Source organism: Pan paniscus, chromosome 9 (genome assembly GCF_029289425.2).
Source record: "Pan paniscus chromosome 9, NHGRI_mPanPan1-v2.0_pri, whole genome shotgun sequence".
In the NCBI taxonomy this organism is placed as follows: domain Eukaryota; kingdom Metazoa; phylum Chordata; class Mammalia; order Primates; family Hominidae; genus Pan; species Pan paniscus.
Window position 1 is genome coordinate 10,892,571 of NC_073258.2, and position 23,287 is coordinate 10,915,857.

General features: G+C 37.6%; 1 protein-coding gene across 16 annotated transcripts in view; it reads right to left on the reverse strand.

The window, feature by feature from the left end:
* Nucleotides 1-23,287, reverse strand: part of STK33 (serine/threonine kinase 33) — a 211,492-nt gene that overhangs the window by 78,443 nt on the left and 109,762 nt on the right. For 3 of the 16 annotated variants that reach the window (XM_034932094.3, XM_055094074.2, XM_055094075.2), the window contains 2 exons: nt 6,612-6,747; nt 5,084-5,197 (listed from right to left, as the gene is read on the reverse strand). The exons of 2 other annotated variants lie outside the window; for them this stretch is intronic. In XM_034932094.3, coding sequence (XP_034787985.1) covers nt 5,084-5,197; nt 6,612-6,747 — 250 coding nt within the window. Of the gene's footprint in view, nt 1-5,083; nt 5,198-6,611; nt 6,995-7,774; nt 7,875-8,028; nt 8,222-9,178; nt 9,213-12,410; nt 12,985-23,287 lie in introns of those variants that run through there. 11 more of the 16 variants (XM_008971381.5, XM_055094066.2, XM_055094073.2 and 8 more) reach the window with 8 other exon arrangements.

Here is a 23,287-nt window from a genome sequence, read left to right on the forward strand (position 1 = left end):
AATTTACAAAATAAAGAGGTTCATTGGACTTACAGTTCCACATGGCTGGGGAGGCCTCACAATCATAGCAGAAAGCAAGGAGGAGCAAGTCACATCTTACGTGGATGGAAGCATGCAAAGACAGAGTTTGTAAAGAGAAACTCCCATTTTTAAAACCATCAGATCCTATGAGATCCAGTCACTATCATGAGAACATGAGAAAAACCTGCCCCCATGATTCAATCATCTCCCATAGGGTCCCTCCCACAACACATGGGAATTATGGGAGCTACAAGATGAGATTTGGGTGGGGACACAAAACCAAACCATATCACCATGCAACAGGTAAATTAGAGGCTTGTCTTCGTATTTTCTAATGCTTACATTCCCTTCTTTTGTAACAGAAAATTCAACGCCCAACTAATTACTCACCTCCTTCATGAAGGGCTTCCTTGTTTAACACAGTTGTGTCTGTTCTGTTATTTTTACTCCTTTCACCATGTATGCATTGGTCCTCAAACAATATTATTGCTTTTTTGTTTACAAACCTTTTGGCTTATTTTTTTTTCTTCCAAGATGGTCTAAAAGCTCCTAAAGGTGCTGTTACTTTTGTATCTCTTAAAAAAACCTAGCTCTTCTCTCTTCCTTGATACCACTTAATAGCACATAATAGAATTAAAGTCAGAAAACTTAATTATAAAATAGTACAAAACATAATTTTATTCTTATATTAATATGCAACTCTCAACTATATACAAAGATACCTCAGAGATATTGTGTATTCAGTTCCAGACCACCACCATAAAGCAAAAATTGCAATAAAGCATATAAAAGTTATGTTTACACTATATTATAATCTATTAACTGCAATAGCATTATGTCTAAAAATGTACACAAAATTTTAAAATGCTGCATTGCAAAAAAAAAATGCGAACAAACATAACAATGCAATTGTAATCTTTTTGCTGGTGGAGGGTCCTGCCTCCATGTAGATGACTGATGACTGATTAGGGTAGTGGTGGTTGAAGACTGGAGTGGCTGTGACAATTTCTAAAAATAAGACAACCATGAAGTTTGGTGCATCAATTGACTCTTCCTTTCATAAAATATTTCTCTGTAGCATGTGATGCTGTTTGATAGCATTTTACTCACAGCAGAACTTCTTTCAAAACTGAAGTTAGTCCTCTCAAACCCTGCCACTGCTTTATCAACTAAGTTTATGTGATATTCTAAATTTTGTTGTCACTTCAAAAATGTTCACAGCATCTTCACTAAGAGTATATTCCATCTCAAGAAATCACTTTCTTTGCTCATCCATAAGAAGCAATTCTTCACTCATTCATGTTTTATCATGAGACTGCAAAAAGTCAGTCCCATCTTCAGGCTCCACTTCTAGTTCTCTTGCTGTTTCCATTATATCTATAGTTACTTTATCCACTTAAGACTTGAACCCTTCAAAGTCTTCCATGAGGGTGGGAATCAACATTTACCAGACTCCATCAATGTTGATATTCTGACCTTCTCTCATGAATCACAAATGTTCTTAATGGCATCCAGAATGATGAATCCTTTCCAAAAGGTTTTCAACTTAATCTGCCCAGATCCATCAGAGGAATCACTATCTGTGGCAGATACAACCTTATGAAATTTATCTCTTAAATAATAAGGCTACAAAACAGAAATCACTCTTTGATCTATGGGCTACAGAATGAATGTTGTGTTAGCAGGCATGAAAACAACATTCATCTTGTACATCTCCATTAGAGCTCTTGGGTGACCAGGTGCATTGTCAATGAGCAGTAATATTTGGAAAGAAGACATTTTTGTGAGAAGTAGGTCTCAAATGTGGGCTTAAAATTTCAGTAAACCATGCTGTAAGCAAAGGTGCTATCATTCAGGCTTTGTTGTTTTATTTAATGAGCACAGGCAGAGCAAATTTAGCATAAATTCTTAAGGCCCTAGGAATTTCAAAACAATAAATGAGCACTGGCTTCAACTTAAAGTCACCAGCTTCATTAGTCACTAACAGGAGAGTCAGTCTGTCCTTTGGGGCTGTGAAGCCAAGCATTGATTACTCCTCTCTAGCTATGAAAGGATTAGTTAGCATCTTCTAAGGCTTAAATCTGTTGTTTAGTGTAGCCATCTTCTATCAATGTCTTAGGTAGATCTTCTGGATAACTTGCTGCAGCTTCTACATCAGCACTTGCTGCTTCCACCTTTTATGTTATAGAGACAGCTACTTTCCTTAAACCTCCTGAACCAATCTGTGCTAGCTTCAAGCTTTTCTCCTACAATGTCCTCACTTCTCTCCCCTTCACAAAACTGAAAACAGGGACTTGCTCTGGATTAGGCTTTGGCTTAAGGAATCTTGTGCTTGGTTTGATCTTTTCCAAAATCAAACTTTCTCCATATCAGCAATAAGACCGTTTTGCTTATCATTCATGTGTTCACTGGAATAGCACTTTTAATTTCATTCAACAAATTTTCTTTTTCTTTAAAAACTTGGTTAAATGGTGCCTAGCTTTCAGCCTATCTTGGCTTTCAACATGCCCTCCTCATTAGGCTTAATCATTTCTGGCTTTTGATTTAAAGTGAAAGACATGTGACTCTTCCTTTCACTTAAAACACTGCAGGGTTATTAATTGTCCTAATTTTAATATTGTCTCTCAGGGACTAGGAAGGGCCAAGGAGAGGGAGAGAGATGGAAGAATGGTCAGTCACTGGAGCAATCAGAATGCACACAACACTTACTGCCATCTTATATGGGTGCAATTTGTGACACCCCCAAACAAGTACAATAGTAACATCAAAAATCACTGATCACAGATCACAACAGATATAATAATGAAGAAAAAGTTTGAAATACTGTGAGAATTACCAAAATGTGACACAACGGCACAAAATGAGCACATGCTGTTGGAAAAATGGCACCAACAGACTTGCTTGACACAGTTGCCAAAACTTCAAATTTGTAAAAAACACAAGATCTGCAGAGTGCAATAAATCAAAGCATGATATGATGAAGTATGCCTATATTTTGTAAAGTGAGTTAAATCTCAATTAAAATGGTCATTTACCCTTTTCTCATTTACAAAATAATCTCTTCATAACCATTTCCCCAATTTTTCTTGTTCTTTAGAAGTTAAACTTTTATTTTCTCTCTAAATAGAACCACAGTTTGAAGACAGTATTCAATACTGTTTAAATAGGAATTCTAAAATGAGAAATGGCCAACTAGTTTTTTATAAACTAATCACTTTCTTCAACTAACTGCTTTGACATTAACACATAGTGATGAAGGAGAAAACAGTTTCTTATTTCTAATAATTGTGTAAGGATGTTATTAAAATGATAATGTAGATCTATTTTTACTGACACAGAAGAAGTCCATGACATAGTGTACAGCGTGAAAAGCATACAAGATATGATTTCATTATGACAATGTGTGTATGAGGAGGTGCTTACATGGATATCTGTGAAAATGTTCATCTAAATATTAATAGTAGCTATGTAAGGGTAATAGAATTGTGGATGCTTGTAATTTCCTTCTTTATACTCTTCTGAAATGTTTAAAATATTTAAAATGAGTATATTTTATGGGGGAATAGAAGCTTCAACTTCAACTATACCAAGTTAAAGTTACTTCTTTAAAATATGTATATATATTTGAAATATCCTCTAATTTAAAACAGGAAAAATGTTAAAGAAAAATAAAACTAGTACATGCATAGAAAAAGTGAAGTTAATAATTTTTAAATTGGTTATATCTGGTTGATAATTTTTATTTTCTCCACACTTATATTTGCCTAATTTTTCACAATGAACACATTTTGCTTTTATAAAAGCTCTTAAGACTAAATTTATTATTTATTTATTTTACTGTTTTTGGAGACAAGGTCTCACACTCTGTCGCCCAGGCTAGAATGCAGTGGTATGATCATAGCTCACTGCAGCCTCAAACTTCTGGGCTCAAGTGATACTCACATCTCAGCACCCCCACAGTAGCCAGGACTACAGCCGAATGCCTCTATACCCTGCTAATTTTTAAAAAAATTTTTTAGAGAAGGAGTTTTGCTATGTTGCCTGGTCTGGTCTCAAACTCTTGGCCTCAAGTGATCCTCCTTCCTCAGCCTTTCAAAATGCTGAGATTACAGGCATGAGCCATCATGCCCGGCCCAAGACTAAATTTAAAACTTGGTAAACTTGTGTGTGTCAGAGTTTTTCAGGCCAGGCAGCTTTTCTAATCATTTCAAGTAAGTTGCCAAATATCTTTTAAAACAAATTTTGACATCAGGCTTGATCATTTCTAGCTTTTGATTTAAAGTGAAAGACATGCAACTCTCCCTTTCACTTGAACCACTGTAGGATTACTAATTGGCCTAATTTCAATATTTTTGTGTATCAGGGACTAGGGAGGCCCAAGGAGAGGGAGAGAGATGAAGAGTGGTCAGTCAGCTGAGCAATCAGAACATATACATTTATTAAGTATACCATCTTATATGGGTGCAATTTGTGGTGCCCCAAAGCAATTTAAATGGTACCATTAACACAATTTTCTTCTTGTTGTGGTTGTTCTTATTGCAGTTTCTTTAATGTTAAAAACACACATTTTAATTTTTTTATTGTTCTAATATTTAATTCTTATTTTATATAATAATTTGAATCCTGGAAAAATAGTATTGGTATTTATCCAATCGCAGGATGGAAAAGATGGAGGTGCTCATGAGGGAGATTCTGGCCTCACTATCAAGGAAGTGAACAGCCAAACTAAAATTATCTGGTCCATCTCTGCATCATGAAAAGGTCTAAACAAAGACTCCACTATTGCTTTCAGCAACGGCCAAGACCTGAAGATGAAACTATCCTCATTTTATCTAATGAAAATGTTCTCCACTTTAATTAAAATCCACTTGGTCCTCCATAAACAGAAGATAATTAATCTGTATTTTCTTTAGTAAAAATGTTAACATACTTGAAAATGGTACATTTCCTCTTTTCTTTACTTCCTTTCCTTAGAGATTTATTTTTAAATCATTTTTCCCATTAACCATTGACTTAAAAGAAACCTGAAAGTTCACAGTAGCTTCATTTGCTTTCTATATACCTCAATAGCAGCTCCATTCTCAATCCTTATGTGAGGAACTTTTCCTTCTGTAAAGTTGCCCCGACCCCATTGTTGCTGAGATGCTTTTCTCTCTACATTTGAGGTTCTTGAGGGCTGGGACCAAAAAATAAAAAAATAAAAAAATAAAAAAACAACTTTCAGATGTAATATTCTTTGTTGACAAAGAATCCTAATTTAGATAATCTGATAACTCTTTAACGTGTGCCATGTTTACTATGCACAAGATTGTTTACTGTCTTTTTCAAATTCTAAGCCCTATGCAATTCATTGGCTCATTAGGCTAAAGGAGACCTTAAGAAGATATTCAATCCAATCCCCTGAATCCAGGAAAGTCTACATGATAAACAGCATAGCAGATTCATCAAAGCTTACCTAGTGATTCTCTGAAATCAAAGAAAGCAACTTTATAGCTTTCTCAATCACTCTCCTTTCACAATTTAACAACCATATCAAATAGCTTATACATAAATTATTGGCCACTCAAAAATATGCTTTGAGTGAAAGTAACATAGTAACATCTCACTCAGATACATCCATATGGCAGTAACTATATGATAATACAAATCAGAAATAACAGTCAAGGGAGAACATATGAAGAAGGTAAAATTTTGAGGAATGGGAACCTGACTTTTCTTAGGCTTATTGCTCTGTCTCCAAAGTTGTGCTGTATCAACCACAATCTTACACACTGCCTATTCTATATAAAGATGAATATGGCTGGGCGCAGTGGCTCATGCCTGTAATCCCAGCACTTTGGGAGGCCAAGGTGGGTGGATCACCTGAGGTCGGGAGTTCAAGACCAGCCTGACCAACATGGAGAAACCCCCTCTCTACTAAAAATACAAAAAAATTAGCTGGGCATGGTGGTGCATTCCTGTAATCTCAGCTACTCAGGAGGCTGAGCTAGGAAAATCACTTGAACCTAGGAGACAGAGGTTGTGATGAGCTGAGATCGTGCCATTGCACTCCAGCCTGGGCAACAAGAGCAAAACTCCATCTCAAAAAAAAAAAAAAATGATGAATACATCGAAATCAGTACAATTGGGTAGCCATAGATTATTTGTAACTAATGCAAACTGATTTTGTAAAGTATAGTTGATATTCCACCTAGACAACCACAACTTAAATAACAAAGCCATAACTACCCTTTACTTAACCACAACCATAAATCTAATTCTCCATCAGTTGAAGAAAATACTCAAAAATTCAGATTTAATTCAACTTGAAAACCAATTCATTTCTGTATAAACCATTAAAAAAAGAAGTTGGGATAACGTGTTTAATTACCTCGTGTCCTGAGAAATAATTAATTTGGGCAGTGGTTTGAAACATCATATAACAAGTTACTAACCAAATTTACTCACCTCTTCTGTGAGAAAGAAATGTTTAATAGTTATGAAGGCAATGAATTAGCTAACAAGAACTCATGGAATATGGATGAAGCTAGGAGTGCCATTAGGGAACGGGATGTCAACTTGTGCTTAGATGCGGAATCTTTGATATTTACCAAATCTTTCCTAGAGGTTATATCTCTGTTGATATTTTTTTCTTTTTTTCTCTCCAGTGAAATTAAAGATTCTGCACTACCAATGCTTGATGTCTGTGACATTTCCACCACCAAAACTGGAGGAACCCTTGTTTTGCTGGAACATACACAAAGTACATCTTTCTGAGAAGCAGATGAACAGTCGGGGCATTTTGTGGATTTTTTATCTAAGCCACTATCAGCCATTTGTTTAACTCTGCAACAAAAGCAACTTTAAAAATGTTTCCACTGTTTGAGGAAGAAAACCAGACCAAAAAGGATAAGGTAGTTGATGGTGAAAACTGTAATTTCGAACTGAAGTCCTTAGGTTAAGGATGCACTAGACACATATTCACACGTGAGAGCTGCAGAAAGAAAAGAAATAACCATTTAGAGAAATTCTTAACCTATTACCATTCTGGAAATCAGAGAAAAGCTAGCAACTAGCACTAGAAGCATCCTGTATAGACATGAAAAGGACAAAATAGGACCACAAAACTGGTGAAAAGCATGGTCTAAAACAGCATCTTATCAAACTGCAGTAGTGGGTTATGAAATCCATTTTGTGGGTTGATACCACTTTTTAAAAATAAAGTAGAATCAAATAGATAATATTTAGCATACCTCCTTGGAAATTTCTGTGAAACTTTTAATTGGACAGACATATATGTATAGAGTGTGTGTGTGCATGTGTACTTGATCACAGTATGAAATGTATTTCTTAATGTGGGTTGTGGTTTTTAAAAAGGCTTAAAATATTGGTGTTAAACATACATTACTATGGTTTCAAATTTTAAACCTTAATCTATTGATTATTAGAGCAAATTCCTAATACATACTTTACAAAGGAGTGAATAATTCAATTTTTAGAAAACCAGCTAATCCTAAAAGTTTAAGTATCCTCGTAAGTATCCTCATTTTTATATTGAGCAAAAATAAAAATGAGTGGGTGCTATTTTTCCCTGAGTCTAAAATAGGTATGGCAGCATTTTACTTAACTAGGACCATTGGCAGCTGCATGGTGGCAAGTTGGAAAGATCTCAGTTGAGGAGGAAGAAAAATACACTCTGCAGTACATATAAAGGAGTACTTTGAGAAACTTCCAGAAGTAATTGGGAGTACATTATTATGGTTTTATGCTATACCTTTTCAGATAGTCTTTAAAAGTAGATTCTGTAGTCATAGATTGATAAAGCTGGGGATATATGCAATATACTGTTATCCTTTGAACTGGAATAAACTTGACTAGAATAGGAAATTAAATATATTTATTTCATTAAAGAAATACCTGGTTTTCTAATCAGAAAGCTGTGCTTTTATCAAATCCTTATCTATCGTGATTGGCAGGAAAATCTGCCAGGCTCATACGATTTTATAAAAGATATTGCTAGTAGTTTACCTAAAAGTTGTCCTCTCATTCTTTCTTACTAACAGAATCCTGATCTTCTTTGGGGAAGCAATGTGCTCATTAATTAACATCCTACATTTCCGGGCTTCTCTTTTAGATTAGGGGTAGCCATGTGACTTATGGCCATTAAGCTTAACAGAATGCAGGCAAAGCAGCACTTCAAAGAAAATTTATACTCTTAAACCTTTATTAAAATCAGAGGAGAAAGGATAAAAATATACTAAGTGTGCAGTCAAATCTAAAAGATAGAAAAACATAATTAAAGAGTAAGCTTAAGAAACAGAAATGACAAAGAAATTTTGTTGAATTTTGCCTATACGGTCCCAAATAAACATACTCTTCACTACCTCTCAGCTTTCATATCTCCTTTCTCTCAGATACAGTAGCCTCTTGCTGCTCCTCTAATATGCCAAGTATACTCCCTTCGCAAGGCTTTGCCCTTCTGCTTCCTCTGCCTGGGATGCTCTTCCCTCAAACATTCACACGGTCTGCTCCCATGCTTCACTGTGGCTTCTGCTCATTTGAAAGGCTTTCCTAACCACCTCATCTAAAACAACAAGCCCATGCCCTCTCCCCCCTTACCTTGCTTTGTTTTTCTTCATGCCACTTATCATTTCACTCAGGAAGTTTCATAGCAGAGTCCTCTCCTACTCTTATTGAACAGATGATTCTCATATAAATGGTTTCAGAGCACGCAAAGCCATCCGGTTCATTTTATTCACTTAAAATAACCAAAATCTGACCATAGTAGTATTCCCCAAAAGGGGGATTTACAGGTCAGTCTCATTTGTAAATAGATTTTAAAATCCTAAATGCTGTACTTACATTTACCCCAGGTAATGTATATAGTATATTATAAGATTATTAAATAGAATAGATAAGTCTGCCCAATAAATATGACCTTTCATCAAAGTGGTGGGAAAAAAATTTCTATTGTGATTAAAACTCATAATGGAGAGTATGGGGACAGGCACATTAAAAGTGCCCTCCAGACAGGAAGAGGAAGAAAAGAATGCAACTGATGCCACTCAAAATACACACACACACACACACACACACACACACACACACACATCTCTTATAAACACTTAACCTGGTTTTTCAAGAATATGTAGCAAGACAAAGAAAATTCAGAATGTACCTGTATCACTTTCCAAAATGATTTAACTTCAGGCCTAGAAGAAAATGTTTTGCGTTTCAGGTTAAATATAAAACCTATAACCATCAATGACTCAGAGCAGTGGAGTAGATCTGCAAATGATATGCTTTCTGTTTGGGAAAAATAGTGCTTTCTCTCTGAGGTGTAGAGAAGTCCCATGTCAGATGTGTAAAACATCATTTTTTGCATACATTAAGAATATTGATTTTATGGTACTTTTTATAAGAAATTGTAAGAAGTATTTGTAACGTACAGGTTTATTTAACTGCAGCTGAGTTCTTTCATGATAAACAGTACTCCTAAAAGCATACTTACCATATCCTTCAAGGTTTACAAATATATATATTCACAAATTTTCAATGGAATCTTTAAATATGAAAAATTTCATTTTAAGATAGATTTTGGGGGATCTAAAAACAGCTATTCTTTTCTTAGCTTTGTTCAGAAAGCATTTCCTTTAATTTTCATCAATTTTTCAATAAGTCATTATCATATCACTGACATTGTCACAGACTTCTGAGTACTTTCTCGCTCCAGTCTTCTAATTTATCAGTTGCCTTAGAAGTACTTGGTAGCTATATGCATAAAGCATAGGATTTCTTTCTATTACTCACTGAGAAGTTTCATTTTTGCTCTCCAGTCTACCAAGCGCTATATTTGCCAAAATAATGTTCTACTTTCTTACCACAGCAATTCTAAAACAACAGGTTGAATAGCTGCATGCAAAATTTCTTGACAAGAATTAGATTTCAAATTTAACTTCTTTTTGGCTGGCTGAATTCTAATTATTTTAGTTTAAACAAAAACCAAGATAGAACAAATGTTTACTCACATTTATTTCTTTCTCATTTACGAATTGATCTGAAAGATTTGTTACTAAAACAGATCTACTATTTCACAGGACAAATGATGTCACTCATATTTTAGAGGCTTAAAATTAATCAAGTATTGCAAACTTATGTAAACACAAAGATTAATAGCTCTTTTTCTATAGAATCATGGAATTATGTTTAAACAGGACTTTAGATATAAAAATATGTATTACAAAAACCAAAGAATCTTCTAATACAATAATGTTTCTTTGTGTCTCCAAAGATTGGACATACATAGGTACTAGACATAATATAAGCAAATAAAATAAGTTCAAATTATGTCAGTATTTAACTAATACATGAGCCTTCCTTTGGCTTAAGGTTTTCATTTTATTTTTAGAACTAAGGCAAGTCAGTAAAACAATTCTGATAATGAAAATCTCTGGGCTTTTATTTAATCATAAAAAGGTCTCTTACATATTGGCCCTAGAAGATACACTTACAGCAATTTCCTCAAGAAAATGAACACAAGAATAGTTTTATTAGATATAACTAGCTATAATTTTCTTCTCCAAAAGCAATTTTTTTAGTTTTCTTTGCTAAGACTGCATCTACAAGAAACCTAAATAGTCAATTCAGTCAAAATGTGTTTTATTCAAGTAAAGGGGAAAAAAAAAAACTTACGAATTGTCTGACATTCTGCAGACCAAGCCAAATGACTGACTGCTTTAGTAACATGTTTACAAAGCCTAAAGAAGGGCCCAGTGAGTTTTCTAGATGATATTGCTATATTTTAAGGAAGACTAGCCCTTGTTTATTATTTTCATTAAGGGCATGATTAGGAAAATGAGTCTGTATTGTCTTATAAAAGGATTTACAGTATATTTAAAATTCACATTATTTCAGAATTTTTAAAAATGTTTGAGTGATGTTTGCTATTAACTTTTCCTTTCTATTTTAATTTGCATGATGTTCCTCACTGATTAAGCAGTAATACGGAAGGACAGTCTTAAATGTGGCCCCTATATTGACAGTTAAAAGCGAGAACAGAGGCCGGGTGCGGTGGCTCACGCCTGTAATCCCAGCACTTTGGCAGACCGAGGCGGGTGGATCACAAGGTCAGATCGAGACCATCCTGGCCAACATCCTGACCAACCTGGGGTTTTAGTACAGAAACCCCATCTCTACTAAAAATACAAAAATTAGCTGGGTGTGGTGGCATGCACCTGTAATCCCGGCTACTAGGGAGGCTGAGGCAGGAGAATCGCTTGAACCCAGAAGGCGGAGATTGCAGTGAGCCAAGATCATGCCACTGCACTCCAGCCTGGCAACAGAGCTAGACTCCGTCTCAAAAAAAAAAAAAAAAGCGAGAACAGAAATTGCAGTTTAGAGACAGTGGATAAACCAGGAAACCCTCTCCCTGATTCTTCTCTGTTGATATCAGTCTTTTCTCCCTCTCCATTATAAGCAACCAGAAGCTGGCCAGGCACAGTGGTTCACGCCTATAACCCCAACACTTTGGGAGGCGGAGGCAGGCCGATCACTTGCGGTCAGGAGTTCGAGATCAGCCTGGCCAATATGGTGAAACCCCATCTCTACAAAAAATACAAAAATTAGCCAGTCGTGGTGGTGTGCTCCTGTAGTCCCAGCTACTCAGGAGGCTGAGGTTGGAAAATCGTTTGAACCCAGGAGGCAGAGGTTGCAGTGAGCTGAGATCGCACCACTGCACTCTAGCCTGGGTGACAGAGCAAGACTCTGTCTCAAAAAAAATAACAAATAAAAAAATAAGCAACCAGAAGCCAAGGACCTTTCTCCAGCACAGGCCCTTCCTTATACATAATAGGCACTCAATGAAAATTTTTGAGTGTTGATTTTGTGGAAAAGAGCCAGAATCACAAATCATTTAGTTAGAAAAACAGGCAGGAATATTGGAAAAGTCGTCAAAGAAATGAGGGGATCATATGGAGAAGAGATATCTCAAAGGGAATGTGAGAGCTCTCTTCACATTTCTGAAGAGGATTAGGCATATGGGATTAGACTTCTACGTGATTTGAAGAGACAGTGGGTGCCAATTTCCATCTAATATAAAGGGCTTCCTGACATTTACAGCTGTCAAAGCTAAAAGGAAAGACTATCTCAGGGACTACAAGTGTTTGAGTAGAGGCTGGAGCATCAGGTGGAAGAAGTGAAGCAATGGGGGAATTTAAGCACAGACTAGGACGTACTGAGGTTCCTTCTAGCCCTAAAATTATATGAAGATGAATCACTCCCAATGATCATCTGAGATGTAGCAGACATTTAAAGGAACGGAAGTGGCAGTGTTCCTCACCTCCACTGTAGAGATTTCAATATTATAATGGGGATCCAGATCAGACCAAACCAGTTACAGCCCTAAAATTCACCTCAGTCAACATGAACTCCATCTGGAACAAAGCAGCATTATTGGAATTTACCCTGGAGTGGGGAGGGGCGTAGTGAGATGCAGGGAGGAGATGAGCCAGAAGGCCGGATGTGCTGAGAAGTAGTGGCCCTGCCTAGAAAAGAAAAAGATAAAAAATAGAAGAAAAAATATTGTAAGAAAAAGGAAATAATCCTGCCTTCCCCTTCATGAAATCAGAGAATAGGTCTAAGAGCGAGCAAGGGGGCCCACATGTAGCTAAGGCAGACAAAAAATTCAATAGATTCTTGAAGAAGTAAAACCACTCTAAGGATCCAAACAGGAAGGCTCTGCTGTGCTCCATCCAGGAAGCTGAAAAGAAAATAGTCTCCTCATACTCAGGAATCTTAATCCAATAAGCAAAAGATCAATAAGATCAGGAATTTGAGAGTAAATCTGGGAAGTCTGCTAGCTTTGACTATCAAGCACCAATTAAAACTTTTTCACTAATAAATATATTAATGTAAAATTCCATAGTCAGAGTGCCTGTCCTCTACGTCAAACATTCTCAAGAGTACCGAGAGAGAGGAGCTGTCCCAAGCCAGCAACTTTCCAGGAAACTAGGTAGTTAGCTGAGGAAATGTGTGATGTAACATTCTGACTTGGATGTTTCATTCCACATGAGGAAAGGCACTCTGATCCTCAAGATCACTTTCAAGGGTTGAAAGCACAATCGAAGGGTCCAGGCAACTTTCCCCTTATAGCCAGACCTCTGCAAACTTGACAACTCCAAACAGTCTACAACAAAACACCAACAACAGATTCCAAAATCCCTGTCTTCAAGTTTTAGCAGAAATAATATTAATTTAATAAAACAGAAACAACAACAAAAACTACTCTGAACTGTGAGCCCCTCCAGGGCAGGAACCATGTCCTATTTACATTGCCATTTACGTCCAGCAAAAGACGTCCATTATTGATTGAAAGTCATTAACTGATTGATGGAAACAGTGTTTTGGAGCTTACAAATACAATAAACAAGGCAAGTACCCAGCATAAGGCAGACAATGACCTGACATGTAAAAGAAGTCTAAATGTATCTGTGAAGTCTCCAAGGCCAAAAACTGCACCTCCACCATAATGCAGTCCTCACTCCATCTTATAGCTTTCCTTTCAGAGCAAAACTTCAAAACCCCTACACCTAGCCTGACTCCAGCCAGGCTAAATTTCCACCTGGTTCTGAAAGGCTTCCTATCAGACAAGATGCTATAACTGCACCCCCATCTTATGTTCTAGACAACATTTTTGGTTTTCAGGAGTCTAGAAGGATATAAACACATAAGTATTTATTTTGGTGATGGACCATATTGTCAAACCCAAGGGCTTCTCCTGGCCTTACCTACTCCCCAACATCTATAGGCATTGGTCATAATAAACATTATTATTAATATCTTCATATTCAACAAAATATCAATATTTTTGCAGACAGAGTAACTAACAATAACTGGTTTGTTTTTCTTTCATAATAAAGCGTGTAAATCATAGCTAAGACCAAAAAGATTCATGTGAGACATAAGATAACTTTCCAGGCTCCCCAGCCACGTAATTTCAAGTAAGAATGCTTGTTTTCTGGGAGAGCCTGTTTCCTTCGATCCCAGTGATGAGCCAGTTATCCACAGCACACAAATCCTAGACTCGTAGCCAGAACAAAAGCATTTAGAATGTCATAGCTGAGGAATAAATGTGCCATGGCTGTTAAATTCAGCAAAACAGGAAAGAAGAGAAGAGTGCATGTGGCACCAGAACTACCCAATAAGAAAAGGCACTTAATGGCAAGTTTTCTATAAGTCTGACCAGTAAGAGCATCTAGAGGGCAGTTAGGAGTCCAGCAAAGAGCATCAGAGGCCCAAGAGAATAGGCCAAATGAGAATCCAGCCATCTAATAGTTTATGTATATATCCAGCACACACTTTAATACCTGTGATATACTAAGGACTGAATTATGGATAAAGAGATTATGAAGGCAAAGGTTTCACTCATAATGATTACGATAATGATAATAAATATGAACAAAGTATAAAAGTGATACAAAAGATGGAGTGGCCCAGGAAGTAACATGATCCAGTGGGACACATACAATTTTTAGAATGAGAGATACCAGGGTTTGAATTCTACTCCTATCCCTTATTAGCTCAGTTCCCCTGTATGTAAAGCAAAGATAATAGCAGTAACTATCTTTTTTATTTTTATTTTTTATTTATTTATTTATTTTTTTTTTTTGAGACAGAGTCTTGATCTGTCACCCAGGCTGGAGTGCAGTGGCGTGATCTCGGCTCACTGCAAGCTCCGCCTCCCGGGTTCACGCCATTCTCCTGCCTCAGCCTCCTGAGTAGCTGGGACTACAGGCGCCCACCACCATGCCCGGCTAATTTTTTTGTATTTTTATTAGAGACGGGGATTTCACCATGTTAGCCAGGATGGTCTCGATCTCCTGACCTCATAATCTGCCTGCCTCGGCCTCCCAAAGTGCTGGGATTACAGAAGTGAGCCAACACACCCGGCCAGCAGGAACTATCTTATGTAATTGTTGTGAGGACTAACTATATAACACTTGTAAAGTTTCCAGTACTTTGTCTGACACATATTATTGCTTTAAAAATCATTATTACTCACTTGCTGAGGGAAAGTTTCATGGGGCAGGTAATACTCAAACTAAGTCACAAGGAATGAGTTAGAGTTCACCTGTGAACACGTCAAGGAAAGGTTCTCCAAGTAGAGACACCAGCACATGCAAGGGCCCAGAACCTGTGGTTCCAGATGAATGGAAGGAGGTGGTTTCCATTTGAAGGCAAGAACAATAGGAGAGAGAAAGTCGAGTCTCTCTCCTGGGATGAGAAGTGGGAAGAAGCACTTTCAGAAAAGATTCGGGTTAAATAAGAGTATTTTCACTGAAGAATAGGCACAAAAGATGGATGGGGTGGAGTGGGACATGAGGCTCTTGTACTGAAGAGCTGCAAAAAAGAAAAGGCTACTGTAATGGAATAGTCTTAGGTGGGCACTTCCAAAACTGACCCTAATCAGACACAGGTTTTAGTGAACAGAGAGTGGCCACCAAATTCAACACTAACTCTTCAGCAAGCAATTGAAACTCTGCAATGGAGGGGGCACAGGGCATCAATGTCTGCTGAAAATATAAACTGTAAAGCTAAAGAGCATCAAGAATAGGCTCCAGCCAGTACAATCAATCAAAATCTACTGCCGAACGAACATATTAGAATTTAGTGACAAATTCACTATAGTCAGTGTTTCAACGTGACAGAATAAATGGCTTATTTCTAATGAGTGCCAAAATTACAAAAAATACCAAAGGATGCTTCTCATTGTAACTTCCACAATGAAATATTAAGTTCTTTATTTTATACATATATACACACAAATGCCCCTACTCCAAATTCAGTACTATTGCCAATAAAGCTATATCACTTTTAAGAAATAGAACATGAATGTTCTACCATTTGAGAGTCTAAAGACCCCAAGTTTCTAAACAGTTATTCAACATTAAAATCTCAAAAGTCTTCTGAGACAATTTTACATCTATTTTTCATGTACACAAACTTAAAACGAAATGTTTGTACTCATGCTAAAGTAGAAAGAACCCAAGCTTTACTGTCAGACCAACACTCAAATTCCTCCCTAGTAACCTATGTTGTCTCAGCCCCCACATATGCAACATGTATAGATGGTGTGTATATATCTGAATGGCAGATTTGTTTTAGGCATAAGGTATCGTGTATGTAAAGTCCTGATATGTTTTAAGCTCCTAATAAATAGAGGCTTTATTACTGTTGCGCAACTGTCAAAACCCGATGCATGACAGCATCAGGAAATTATTTTAGCAGTCATAATCTCTCAACCTAATGCTCCAAATATTGTTCTACATGGATTCTAAGATACAAATTGCCATATAATTAGCTCATAGCTAGCTTAAAATACAACCCTACGGGAGCTTGCTCTAGATGTTTGCAGCTGAGCTGTAGAGGGAATGTCTTGATGGAATAGCCTACGAGCAACTTGTCATGCTAAATTCTGAATGCTACAAGGCACCCAGATACCACATTTATAAGAATTGTATAATTTAAATATGTAAATGCTGAATAGCAAAGAGAACATTTTAATTTAGCCAAGACCAAAGTCTATCAAATAAAAATTATTTGTCTATATTATACCTTAGCAACTGATTGAGAAGGAATAGTATATATATGATTAGGTTTTCAGAGAAAGGAGGCATCTGTATCCACAGATTTATTTGGTGAGTTTTTGAAACCTTGCAATGGAACTATAAAAACAGTGTGATTAAAATCGATAGAGTACATCAATTGGTGATTCTGTTGCCCAAGAAAAGGCAATAAGCCTTAGGCATGTTATTAGTAGATTATACAATTTCACTGACAGGTTCAAGATTTTAAAGGCAACTGAGAAGAGAGAGGATTTCTCTTTTGGAGCCAAGGGATTTTTCTCTTCTAAAAGGAAATCATCATGTCCCTTTAAAAATGAAGATTAAAAATGTCTTCTGTAACATTTGAAAAAATAATATTGTTTTCCTTTATTTCCTAAAATAAAAATACATTGATGATTCTGATTAAAATTAAACTGAAAGCTACTTTTGTTGAACAATACTGTATCCAACCACATAGCCATTTAACAAATACCAGAATAATTTGGGAAGTAGAGGTTATAAGTTTATTATTTCCAAAAAGTCCATGCAGAAGAATATAAAGTCTAAAAATATGAGTTTCCAGACCTCTTCTGCAAAAATTGTAAGTGATTCTCTTTTCATGTATTAGTGATAAAATCATATACTTTTACACAAGCCTTCAAATTCAAAGAACATTGTTTCAAAGCACACTTTTTAACCAGATAACAAAAGTCATGTAGACATAAATTTGTCTTATTAAAAAGTGACCAAGTCAAACTGAACCTAAAATCAGCAGGACTTTAGTCAGATATTCCACTATACTACAAACAGAAAATTGCAAAAATGTTCTATTGGTTGCTTTATTGTGAAAAGTCCAGAGTAGAAACATCTTTGTGTAGCCTTGGAAAACTAACAGCAACAATTTCATGTAGCTTTATGCTTATAACAGAAAAGAAAAAGTTGACTATAAAGTTGACCAGTTTAATCACTGAATCTCAGTAGGAAATACAAGGCTAGGCTCACAGAAATAAATAAGTTGACTCAGTCATTGGCTGTATAGCTTTTGCCAAATGAACAGTAAACTCTACTTAGTGGAGCTTAAGTCATTAGACGTACATCAGGCATAATTTTTCAAAGAAAACTACAAAACACTACTTTCTCGTCAGTAATATATGTACATACTTGAAAACATATAATAGCTTTATGTTCTAAATAGCTATTGAAATAGATAGCTTTATTAACTAAATAATGCAAACAATTTTGTTTAGCTTCTCCCTCTCCCTCAGTCTCCACATTCAACATTGACAAGTCCATTCTATTTCTAAAACACTTCTCAAATCCATCAGTTTTCTCTATTCCAAATATCACAATCCTAGTCCACACCACTATCATCTCTTGCCTGGATTACTGCAAGAGTTTCCTAACTGGTCAACCTGACTCCAACTAAGCCATCTGATCTCCATACTCTCAAAGCTTTCTCCATACTCTAGCCAGAATACTCTAATATGCAAATCTGATCATATTTCTTCCCAACAAAAACCACTTCAGTGGCTCCCAAAAGCACTGAGATTAAAGTGATCCCTTAACATGACATACAGGAGCCTGTGTGATACGGTCTCAGCTTACTTCTTCAGGCTTAACTCATACTACTTCCTTAACAAAATTTGCCAACATACAGAACTTCTTTCATTTCCTGGAATCCAGTGCTTTCTCTAGGCCTTCTTATGTGTACTCTCAGCTTGGAACACTCTTTCCCATTCCTCTCTTCATCTGTATAATTCCTACTCTTCCTGCAAATCTTAGCTTAGACATCATCTCCCCTGAAATTCTCTTAAAATCTTGAGTCTTGGTTGAGTCTCTGCCTCTCCTATGTACACTTACTATATCATACTCTGAATTGTACTTGGTCACCTCCTTGTCTGTATCCTTCACTATACCCAAAGCTCCCTGAAGGCAGAGATGGTGTTTATGTTAGTCACTGTTTATCAGGTGAGAGAATGACATAATAAGATGTGCTTTTTGGAAAGCACATTCTACCTTCAGTATAGAGAATGTATAGAAGGCAGGACAAGGCAGGAGATGTAAAGCAGCAAATCATTACAATTGTTTTAAGCAAGATGAAATTGTGGCCTTAACTAGGAAAGCAGAATCAGGGATGGGAAAAGTAGACAAATTCTAGAGATATTTAAGATGTATAGTGATAGAACTTGGTAACTAATCAGTTATGACCTGACGAGGGAAAGAGAAAAGTCAATACATTGAAAACTGAGATAGACAGCAGCCATTTACTGAGAGAGTAAAGACAGGAGGAAGAACAGATCTGGAGTAAAATAACCAGTTCAGTTTGGGATGTGCCAAGTTTGCTTTGTCTTAATTACACCAAAATGGAGTTGTAAGAGGTAGTGGATATTTAGGACCAGAGATAAGGAGAAATCTAGGTAGAAAACATGAATTTAAGAGTTATTTCATAGAGGCCCGGGCACAGTGGCTCATGACTGTAATCCTAGCACTTTGGGAGGCAGAGGCTGGTGGACTGCTTGTGCCCAAGAGTTTGAGACCAGTCAGGGCACTATGGCAAGACCCCGTCTCTACAAAAAGTACAAAAATTAGCTAGGCGTGGTGACACACCTGTAGTCCCAGCTACTCAGGAGGCTGACATAGGAGGATCACCTGAGCCCAGGAGGTCAAGCCTGCAGTGAGTTGTGATCATGCCACTGGACTCCAGCCTGAGTGACACAGTGAGACCCAGTCTCAAAAAAAAAAAAAAAGAGAGAGAGAGAAAGAGAGTTACTTCATAGAAAAGGCACCTGAAGTCATGCATATAGGTGAGATCATCCAGGAAGGATATGTAGAATGGAAACAAGAGAACCAAGAAAAGAATTCTGAATAACATTAACTTCTAAAGGATAATCAGAGGAAGTCTTCAGTGGACTGAAGAATGGAAACGGTGTCCATAAAGGCAGCAAGGAGGTCATTTCTTGAAGGGAAGATTGGTCAAAAGCCAAATGGTTCAAAATTTTCAAATAAGATGAAGACTAAAAAATTATATTTAAAAGTTGAGCTGTGGAATACCATCAGCAAAAATGGCAGATTAAGGATCTCCAAAATTTTTCTCATCCACAAAAGCAATGAAAAAATGGCAAAAAAATCAGAATAAACTTTTTCATAACTCTAGATATTAACTAAAGGCTTGCAGTAACCCAAAAAGCATGCATGTGTGAGTGAATGAATATCAGTAAGAACAACAAGCTTCATGGCATTTTAACTTGCCTTAGTCCCATCTCTGACTCCCTTATCTCCACAATAAAAATAATCGTGAAAAGTAATAACCCACAATCCTGGTGCAGCTTAACAGCTACTGGAGAAAGGAAAATGGAGCTAGGGCTCTTTCAAATGTTCATTCCCAAGAACTGTCATTATTTTACCATCTAGTGGTTCCCTGGAATAACCCACTTATAAGTCAGTCTGTATTTGGCCTAACTCAGGGCTTGCCAGTACAAAATGCCTCCTTCCCAGGGATTTGTAATTGTTGAAAATAATTACAAGCAGGTGTTTTAACTTCACAGTTGCCCAAGGCAGTTGATAACACTTGGAGCAACAACAGACTAACCAAAAAGTTTAAAAGAAAAAGCTGGAAAATTAGATCTCTGTAGGGGCTTTGAAAAACTCCAACATATTCCTAGGAATCTAGGAGGCTACACACACACATAGGGCTATATGCATGCACAGGAAAGACTTGAGAAGCTCCTAAACTCTAATCTCTGGCTGACCTGGAAGCTCTGCACAAGCAGGAAGTGAAGGCTAAGGTAAGTTGTCAACTACCTTGCTTAGTGTTGCAAGTGTAGCCCAACATGCACGTAGAGTTCCTTGGCAAAGAATGGGTGATTTATTGCTTCTAGGCATTGGAGGAAATCTTTTCCAATCATTAGCTGACCACCAAGATAAACAAGTAGACACTTCAATGGTCACAAACAATATAGATTATAGTCTTCAGACAAGTAGTTCAGAAAGATCACCAAACTACTACCACTACAACCAGCAGCAACAAAACACCCTGGGGAGGGGAGAGTATCTGATTTCCAGAGTTGCCACATATAAAATGTCCAATTTTCAACAAAAAATTATGAGATATGGGAAAGAAAACAAGCAAACATGGCCCATACAGAAGGAAAACGAAGTAATCAGTGGAAACTGCCCTAAGGAGGCCCAAATGTTGAACTTACTAGACAAAGACTTTAAATGAACTGTTTTAAATATGTTCAAAGTGCTGAAAGAAACCATGTCTAAAGAACTAAAAGAGGCTGGGCATGGTGGCTCACGCCTATAAACCCAGCACATTGGGAAGCTGAGGGGGAAGAACTGCTTGATCCCAGGAGTTCAAGACCAGCCTTGGCAACAGAGCTAGACCCTATCTCTAGTAATGTAAAGAATCAGCCAGGCATGGTGGCATGCACATGTGGTCTGAGCTACTTGGGAAACTAAGGTGGGAGGATTACTTGAGCTCAGGAGTTTGAGGCTTCAGTGAGCTATGATCACACTACTACACTCCAGCCTGGGTGACAAAGCAAGAAGCTATCTCCAAAAAAAAAAAAAAGAAAGAAAGAAAATAAAAGAACTAAAAGAAAGTATAAAGGTATTAATATATTATATTACACCAAATATATATGATCAATAAATATATATGTTTTAGTCCATTTTCTGCTGCTATAACAGAATACCACAGGCTGAGTAATTTCTAAAGAACAGAAGCTTATTTGGCTCATGGTTCTAGAGACTAGGAAGTCGAAGAGCATGGCACTAGCACCTGGTGAAGATCATCTCATGGTGGAAGGCATCACATGGTAAGCAAGCATGCAAGAGAGAGTGAGGAAACCAGGCCAAACTCATCATTTTATCAGGAGCCCCAAGGCTATAATAACTAAACCATGATAATAGCATTAATATATTCATGAGGGCAGAGCTCTTATGACCTAATCACCTCTTAAAGGTCCTAACTCTTAATACTGTTACAATGACAATTAACTTTCCAGCACATAAACTTTTGGGAGACACATTCAAACCTTAGTGATACATAAATTATTTTTTTAAATTAAATAGCAATTCTGGAGTTAAAAAGCATAATAACTAAAATGAAAACTTCACTACAGCGGCTCAACTGCAGTTTTGAGCAGGCAGAAGAAATAGTAAACCTGAAGATTGATTAATTGAGATTAGCTAGTTTGAGGGACAAAAAGTAAACAATTAAAAAAAAACAACACAGGATCCCATTCCAAGATGGCCGAATAGGAACAGCTCTGGTCTACAGCTCCCAGTGTGATCAACGCAGAAGATGGGTGATTTCTGCATTTCCAACTGAGGTACCTGGTTCATCTCACTGGGACGGGTTGAACAGCGGGTGCAGCCCACGGAGGGCGAGCCGAAGCAGGGCGAGGCATTGCCTCACCCAGGAAGTGCAGGGGTCGAGGGATTTCCCTTCCCTAGCCAAGGGAAACCGTGACAGACCATACCTGGAAAAACAGGACACTCCTGCCTAAATACTGTACTTTTCCAATGGTCTTAGCAAACGGCACACCAGGAGATTATATCCCCTGCGTGGCTGGGTAGGTCCTACGCCTATGGAGCCTTGCTCACTGCCAGCACAGCAGTCTGAGAAGGATCTGTGAGGCAGCAACCTGGCAGGGGGAGGGGCGTCCACCATTGCTGAGGCTTGAGTAGGTAAACAAAGCAGTCAGGGAAGCTTGAACTGGGCAGAGCGCACCACAGCTCACCAAGGCCTGCTGCCTCTGTAGACTCCACGTCTGGGGGCAGGGCATAACTGAAGAAAAGGCAGCAGAAACTTCTGCAGACTTAAACGTCCCTGTCTCACAGCTGTGAAGAGAGCAGTGGTTCTCCCAGCATGGTGTTTGAGCTCTGAGAACGGACAGACTACCTCCTCAAGTGGGTCTCTGACCCCTGTGTAGCCTAACTGGAGACACCTCCCAGTAGGGGGCTGATTGACACCTCATACAGGCAGGTGCCCCTCTGGAACAAAGCTTCCAGAAGGATCAGGCAGCAATATTTGCTGTTCTGCAATCTTTGTTGTTCTGCAGCCTCCGCTGGTGATCCCCAGGGAAACACGGTCTGGAGTGGACCTCCAGCAAACTCCAACACACCTGCAGCTAAGGGATCTGACTGTTAAAAGGAAAACCAACAAACGGAAAGGAATAGGATCAACATCAACAAAAAGGATATCCACACCAAAACCCCATCTGTAGGTCACCAACATCAAAGACCAAAGGTAGATAAAAACCACAAAGATGGGGAGAAACCAGAATAGAAAAGCTGAAAATTCTAAAAACCAGAGCACCTCTTCTCCTCCAAAGGATCGCAGCTCCTCGCCAGTAACAGAACAAAGCTGGACAGACAATGACTTTGACAAGTTGACAGAAGTAGGCTTCAGAAGGTCAGGAATAAGAAACTTCTCCAAGCTAAAGGAGGATGTTTGAACCTATCGCAAGGAAGCTAAAAACCTTGAAAAAAGATTAGACGAATAGCTAACTAGAATAAACAGTGTAGAAAAGAACTTAAATGACCTGATGGAGCTGAAAACCATGGCGCAAGAACTACATGATGCATGTACAAGCTTCAGTAGCCGATTTGATCAAGTGGAAGAAAGGGTATCAGTGATTGAAGATCAAATGAAGGAAATAAAGCAAGAGGAGAAGTTT